Source organism: Mirounga angustirostris, unplaced genomic scaffold (genome assembly GCF_029215605.1).
Source record: "Mirounga angustirostris isolate CCGP_5_RB_7025 unplaced genomic scaffold, mMirAng1.0.hap1 SCAF_1, whole genome shotgun sequence".
Taxonomy (NCBI): Eukaryota; Metazoa; Chordata; class Mammalia; order Carnivora; family Phocidae; genus Mirounga; species Mirounga angustirostris.
Window position 1 is genome coordinate 118749167 of NW_026991709.1, and position 7506 is coordinate 118756672.

General features: G+C 41.2%; 1 protein-coding gene across 3 annotated transcripts; it reads right to left on the bottom strand.

The window, feature by feature from the left end:
• Nucleotides 1–303: 303 nt before the first annotated feature.
• RNF7 (ring finger protein 7) lies at nt 304–6999 on the bottom strand. 3 transcript variants are annotated; one of them, XM_045903647.3, is made up of 4 exons: nt 6738–6999; nt 2397–2444; nt 1002–1124; nt 304–828 (listed from the first exon to the last, which is right to left on the bottom strand). In XM_045903647.3, exons 1-4 carry the CDS (start codon nt 6910–6912, stop codon nt 710–712), a joined length of 465 nt encoding a protein of 154 aa, XP_045759603.1. In that variant the 5' UTR covers nt 6913–6999; the 3' UTR covers nt 304–709. The 3 variants fall into 3 exon arrangements, with proteins under 3 accessions (XP_045759603.1, XP_045759605.1, XP_045759604.1); XM_045903649.3 differs by lacking the exon at nt 1002–1124 and having other exon boundaries at nt 6745–6996; XM_045903648.3 differs by lacking the exon at nt 1002–1124 and having other exon boundaries at nt 6738–6986.
• Between the last annotated feature and the right edge of the window lie 507 nt (nt 7000–7506).

The following is a 7506-nucleotide window of genomic DNA, read 5'->3' on the forward strand; positions in this document are numbered from 1 at the left end:
CTGACCAGAACTTAAAAATACTTCTGTTCTTTACCACTCAATGATTGAACAGTGAGGTGAGTGGAGATTTAGGTATTCTTGATGAGCCAAAGACAGAGGATGATAGCCTAAAAGACAATCGAAATTCCATATGCCCAAAGGTTAAATTTTATTTACCCTGTTCACTGGTCCAAACTTAAAATTTTCATTATATCAAGTAAAGATTTCATGAATCACCCCCTCCCAGCCAAAAATAAATATCAGGAACAAAATAAGGATAAGAGTTGGGTTTTAAACTGCACTTTATTTGTTACTATAACAGTCTTTTTTTTTTTTTTTTTTTTTTACTGATCAACTATAAGCATGCAACAAGTTCTCTTCTGAATGGAACTGCTTCCACAGCCCTTTGGATATCAGTAAGTAAATTATAAAGTCATTCAATTTGTAGCTCTCTCCTCCTTTAAAGCACTTCTAAGCAGTGTGTGTGACCACATACCACAGAGGTAGGAAAGACCATCTTTAATAAATTATCTTCTTAATTGTAGAGAATTTCTGAAAATAAAACTAACAAAATGCTAAACCATGCCTCTGATGAGTACCAAAAGACCACAGAGCCATCTCCTCTTATTTGAAGAATTAGTTCCCTTGGAGAGTTCTGGCCTTTGTAGGGCACTTGATAACAAGATCCACCAGGGCTCCAAACAAATGCACTAAGAAACTTCCACCACTCTCACTTGCCGATTCTTTGGACCACCCAATCTTGCTGGCAGAGAGGGCAGCGATTGTTCTGTTTCACCCACAGGGACATGCAGCAGTTGTGAAAGGAATGATTACATTCTCCCCAGACCACTGAAAGGGGGAAAAAAAAAAAGATTATTTTGACATTACGGATTTTAATTTAAATTACTGAACTCAAATTATAGGTTATTTTATATTATGACGAATTATCATGGTTCATAATCTTGAATCAAGATGGCTAATTGGTCAACATTTTTTCTATCTATAAAGAAATAAAAACTTACCTGTGTAAATTACACTTAAGAAGTGAGAAGAGGCGCTGTGATTAGGGGACTTTCCATCACTGTTTAGAATCTGTGGGTGATGTGGTGGCCCCCAGTCCCTACACAGCTCCACATGCTGTCTTCCTGAAGTTAGGAGATTAAAGAGCTTGAGCCTTCCTTAGATCCCAGACCTTCTCAGTCATACACTGACCTGGAAACCTTTTGAGCTTTATTTTATTGAAAAAAATACTCCTGATTTTTATTTACCAAGATAATGAGTTTTAAATGTTTTCAGTTCATAGTAGTCTATTATAAATAGATGACATGCTTCTAAACATCAGCTGTACATCTACTGAGTTATTTTCTAGAAGTAGTGATGAACTGCGTTAAGTCATCCATAAGCAGTGCAATTCCTCATGTGACAAATACATTAACTTTTCAAAGTGGCTGGCTGGAAAGAGAGGTCTCTTTGTGGTCAAAGAAAGGTGTCCTGAACCTCACAATTTCCGTTAATATTTTTTAAACCAAGGGAAGTCACCCATAATCTGAAATACAGTCTCAAATGTGGGCTTTATTTGTCACTTGCTTGACCTATATGAAAACAGACCAATGAAAGAAATAGGGAAAAAAAAAACCAACCATGAAAAACCCCATATCTTCTTATGAAAATTATCTGTAAGAAGTAGAAAGCAAGGGGAAATCATTCTGTTTCAGGACGAAGAAACAGGATTTGATAAATACCACATAAATCATTATTAAGAAGCTGAATGTAAACCACGCAAACACAAAGTACAAAGTTAACCTTTCATCTTCAGAAAAGCTTTTATATATAGCAATCTAGAAGTAATGAGCTCAAGAACTAGGACATAAAAACCTCTGAACTGCTTAAAACGTTTAGCCTAAGACAACTTTTGCAGCCCCAGACTATTAGCAAAATTTAATAGATTTCCATATACAAACTGTATCAGAAAAAATCTTGAGACTTAACATTTTTTCTATGTTAGTTGAAAAGTTAAGTATTGTATCATAAGAGTACTGAAAACTGAAGCGCTTTATTAGAATAAAACCCTACCAAATCTGACCTACAATACAGTTAACTTTAAATGATGTTTTGGCAAATTCCTTACTTCATAATTTTCTTAATAGAAAAGAGTGATTCCTTTTTTGAATATCAAATATTTACTATGCCCATGTCTAGAATATATAATCAATTCTTAATTACAGGCAATAAAAGGACTTGCAGATTAATTCCATTAAGGCCTTTAGAGAACCAACACATTTTATATTAATAATGGATCACTGCTTTACAGTTTGTTTTTGTGTATTGATAAAGTCAATCTTAATTGCAAATTCAAACATCCCCACTGAGAGGAAAACCTGCAGTTGAAAAACCAAGAGAATGAAATTACAACATACCAACACAATCCTCTTGTTTGTTTTCAGCTTGACATCTGAGACAGGCATCTAAAAGTAAACAAATAGCAATTCTCATTCTGATGCTCAGAATGCAATTTTTAAAACCCAGACACTTCAAAGTCAAATAAAAGCCCAAAGGGTTAGAGATGGAGATAACAGACTCATATTATTAATTTCTCATCTGAACATAACTGTTTAAAGATGAATAAAGTACAAGGCATTCTACTCATTTACTTATGACCAGGAGCCATTTCACAAGGGTTACCGACCCTCTATTTTCACAAGCTCTGATGAAAAGATGTCCCCAAGGTGCATGCAACCCCTAGAGAAAAATATGCCATACTCCATTATATACTGGGAGTTGATATAGACTCACTGGGCATGATCACATAGATTAACCTTAGGGGCAGTTTATTTTCAAGATACCATGATAAGTAAGTCATGCATATATATTGGTATTTGCTTATACACACATAAAGAAACTCTAGAAGAATACCCAAGTAATAAAATTTACCAAAGAGGGGATGGGATGGGAAATTTTCATTATACATTTTCCAAAAATTCTCAATTATGTGACTGTATGATCTCTATAAAAATTTAACTAAAATTAATTTTTAAAGAACCTCTTAAGTACTAGGTTCTCTCTCTCTTTTTTTTTTTTCTTTTTAAAGAAAATGCTCCCTTGGGGCGCCTGGGTGGCTCAGTTGGCTGTCTGCCTTCAGCTCAGGTCATGATCCCAGGGTCCTGGGATCGAGCCCTCCATCAGGTTCCCTGCTGGATGGGCAGCCTCCTTCTCCTTCTCCATCACTTGTGCTCTCTTGCTCTCTCTCAAATAAATAAATCTTAAAAAAAAAAAGAAAGAAATGCTCCCTACATTTATAAATATGTCTGAGCCCAAAGCATTCATCCAACAATGGCAAAGTATTTTAATAATTTATTTGGGAGTAAATTCTAGGAACGGGAACCTAAAGGGTATACTAGCAGTTTTCAAAATTCACTCTGTACTACTATTTGCTTGATGAAGGAGGTAATATAGAATATTTTAGGGACCAATAAAATGGATTCACTCATTAGCTGGAAGAGGAGTCCGAGATGGGTAAAAGGAAGTTCAAACCAACAGGAAAAAAAATAGTTTTTAACATAAATTGGAGAAAAAGAATTCTGTAAAAATAGATACACAGTGAAGTTGAAGCCTGCTCCTCTTCTTACACTGGATTATGCTCAGGCGTTTGTTTGCTCCTCTCTGCACGCTCTTACCCTGAAAAAACACACCACCCTGGCCTCTTTGGTGTGGATTAAAAACAACCAGTGCCTCCTAAGGCTTTCTTCAATCCCACAATTACTGAGTATCTACTCTGTATAAGGAGTTATGCACTGGGACACCAAAATGACCGAGTCTGGGTCCCTGGTCTCACCAGGAAATGGGGAGGTAGGCAGGCAAACAAAATATCATAAGGATCATGATATAAGGGTGAAGACATGGCTCTGGTTCTGTATAATCACAGAATTATAATCTGTGATCCCAACTACCACTTTCACAAATTAGGAAAACAAGACTCCAAAAGGTATGTCAGGGCGCCTGGGTGGCTCAGTTGGTTAAGCGACTGCCTTTGGCTCAGGTCATGATCCTGGAGTCCCGGGATCGAGTCCCGCATCGGGCTCCCTGCTCGGCAGGGAGTCTGCTTTGCCCTCTGACCCTATCCCCTCTCATGTGTTCTCTCTCATTCTCTCTCTCAAATAAATAAATAAAATCTTTAAAAAAAAAAAAAAAAAGGTATGCCAAATGTCCAAGTTAACATAAATAGCCACGAAGGGTTACTCTGGCTCTTTAGAACTTAACAGAACTAGCAAACCTATTTTCCTCTTCAACACTTGCTCTCTGTGCCATCTGCCCCTTTCAGAGTGAAGGGAGAGGAGCGGAAACCAAAGAGTGTTAACCACATCAGAACAGGCTGACAGGCAAATCTTGGATCAAGAAGTCATAATAAATCATTTAGGTGTATGAAATGAATTCAAAATATTAAGGAAATGGAATTCACTGGGCTCTTTTGCACAATCTAGAAATCTCTGGATTACAATTTTGATTGAGCTTTGATTTAGACTCATTATCAAAACCCAACCTAAATCGAAGAATTCCTAAAGTTTTAGATAAAAGAAAAATAATTCCTTTCATGATATTCCTAAGATCTAAAACAGAACGTTTCTAAGGAGTACAGTAACAGTAACACCTTTTAGAATGATGCTACTAAGGTAAGGCTTGGGAAGTCTGAAAAACAAACTTCCTTCTGCTGTCACCTGACCACCAAATGGATTTTAACACCTCATAAACAAAATACAGAGGTCTAGTCCAGAATACTTTTCTGAACTCAAAGGACAGCTGTTGTAAATCTGCAAAATTAATCCACAGTAGCAGAATACTTGCTATAATTAGAAGGTTAATATGAATGTGAACCATTTATAGCCCATACTTTGACTTACTCTAAATATCCCAGTAGAGTTTATTTGTTGCAAGATTTCAACCATTACTTTGAATTCTGTATTTCTACGTACAAGTCTAAAACTTTTCTTTGGGGAGGAATATAAAACACACTTTCTGGAACACTCTTCTTTTTAAACTAAAGAAAATTTAGAGGATAAAATATTTAGCAAAGCTTGTCTTGCAAAAGAAGAAAAGATTAAGTTGCCTGGATAAGTTAACAATGCCACACAAACCGGAAAATTATGATTGTAGTTTAAGTAAGGGGTGGGGCAAGGGGGCTTTACTGCAGGCCAATAAACGAGGTACTTTTAAGACCTAATATGCAAAATAAGTGGATCATGTCTGAAATCAAGTTCTTCCAAAAGTAAAAAATAAAAAATATTTGAATCCCATTTTTGTAAATCCTCTATGAAACAAGTCCTTATGAATCAAAAACAAGAGTGTACTAAAGAGAGTGTAAATTGAGAATCCCTTGATTCTGGTAGGTTTAAATTCCATCCCTTGAGAGAACAATTCTGTTTATTTTCTCCAATTCTCTCATTTTTCAAAGCAAGACACAAAGTTTTCAAATTATAGAACCTCAGTTTTTTCCACCTACCCCCAAGAAACATTAAGATCCTCTCTCAGTATTTTAAATGCTCTATTTAAAAATATAACTTGCATTTAGATAGCATCTCTTTTTCAAAGTGGACTGAGACCTTAAAACAAAGAGCATATAAAATATAAAACATAACAGGATGAAGCTGCTCTGAAAGGTTTCGCCTGGTCCAGTATTTTTATTCGAAGTATCACAGAAAGAAGTTAAGACTTTATTTGTACAAGTGGGTTCTCCACAAAGGCCCGACACAGAGCAGGGCAGGATCTTCTTCAGGAAATGGCATCCTATGACAGGGAGGGGCCAGAAGGAGATGAAGTTTTTTACGTTTCTGAATAAAGGGCTCACATTCTTCATTTCCGGCGAACCTTAAATATTCTTGAACCACACTGTATCCCCTTCAAGACAAGGGAGTGCCATCTGCCCCATCCTGACATGCAGATTTTTTTTTTTTTAATTTGAGAGAGAGAGAATGAGAGACAGCACGAGAGGGAGGAGGGTCAGAGGGAGAAGCAGACTCCCCGCCGAGTCCCTGCGGGACTCGATCCCGGGACTCCAGGATCATGACCTGAGCCGAAGGCAGTTGCTTAACCAACTGAGCCACCCAGGCGCCCTTTCTTTTTTTTTTTTTTTTTTAAGATTTTATTTATTTGCGAAAGAGAGAATGAGAGACAGAGAGCATGAGAGGGAGGAGGGTCAGAGGGAGAAGCAGGCTCCACGCCGAGCAGGGAGCCCAAGACATGCAGATTTAAAAGCCCGTGGAACAGCAGCAGCTACCCCAAAAATGCAACGGCTAGAACACTTTTCTTCCCTTCGCCTCTCAGGAGCGAACTGAGGGTGTCGTTTTTGTGGAAGATGACTCCAAAGCATCACTTTGGTGTATGACCACAATCATTAAAGTGCCCTACGTGTTCAGGGCCTTTACTCTGACCCCTTTGCTGTTTGCTTTTAGAGACGGACCTGGCCACACAAACCGAAGTGGTTTCTCCCAACTGCCATCAAACGACCCAGTTTTATTTCCTTGGCCACACCCATCACTACCCGAAATTACCTTAATTCCTCTGCTCACGGCCCGTTTCTCTCCCTACAAGGGCAGCTCCCAGCGCGGGCGCCTGCTGAGCCCCAGGCGGCGGCGCAGCAGCTCCCGGCACCCCTGCCCCCGCTCCTCTCACCCGAGCCTCCCCGAGCCTTCTTCCGCCGTCCCCCACGCCCAGAGTCGGCCCCGCGGAGGCCGCAGCGCGGCCCGGGCCTCGCGCGCAGCGCTTACCCATCACCTGGACCCTGCAGATGGCGCACGTATCGCACTCCACGTCCCAGCTCCACATAGCCACCGCATTCCACTTTTTGAGAGAGAACATTTTGTCGCCTCCCGACTTGGAGCCTGCGCTCCCGGAGTGAGAGGACAAGGCGCAGGGCTCCTCGCCGTCTTCCACGTCGGCCATGGCGGCGACGCGGAGTCGGGGGAGGCGGGTGGCTATGGCGGCTCTGTGGGGTCGCCCGGCGGGCCACAGCGCCGCCTGCAGGCCACGGGCAACTGCGGTGCCTCCGACAGGGGCCGCCCCGATTGGCTGGCGCGGCCCAGTGACGTCATCTTACGCTAGCGCCCGGCCGCTTGTCCACGCCTGCCCCGCTCGCAGGGGCAGCTCAGAGGGCTGAGAGCCTTTAGAGCGATTCCGGTGTGAAGCCTGGAGGCTTCGGTGCTTAGTGTTCCTCCTCTCCCGGGCTCTGGAGCACTCTCTGCAGGCACCAGGTGTCCTACCGTGCGCCTTCAGGGACTTTCCACGCTCACAAATTAACTGTTCCCCGGGGGCGCCTGGGTGGCTCAGTCGTTTCTGCCTTCAGCTCAGGTCATGATTCCGGGGTCCTGGGATCGAGCCCCCCTTGGGCTCCCTGCTCGGTGGGAAGCCTGCTTCTCCTCTCCCTCTCCCACTCCCCCTGCTTGTGTTCCCTTTCTTCACTGTGTCTCTGTCAAATAAACAAAACCTTTAAAAATAAAAAAACATATATAACTGTTCCCCGGCCCTCCCCCATGTAAA

Excerpts from the sequence above, each read along its gene's own strand:
- RNF7 (XM_045903647.3), bottom strand. The coding sequence starts at position 6,912 with ATGGCCGACGTGGAAGACGGCGAGGAGCCCTGCGCCTTGTCCTCTCAC. Across the intron at positions 2,445-6,737 it reads CTGCAGGGTCCAGGTGATGG|ATGCCTGTCTCAGATGTCAA; the intron begins GTAAGCGCTGCG and ends GTTTACTTTTAG. Across the intron at positions 1,125-2,396 it reads CAAACAAGAGGATTGTGTTG|GAAGACAGCATGTGGAGCTG; the intron begins GTATGTTGTAAT and ends TCCTAACTTCAG.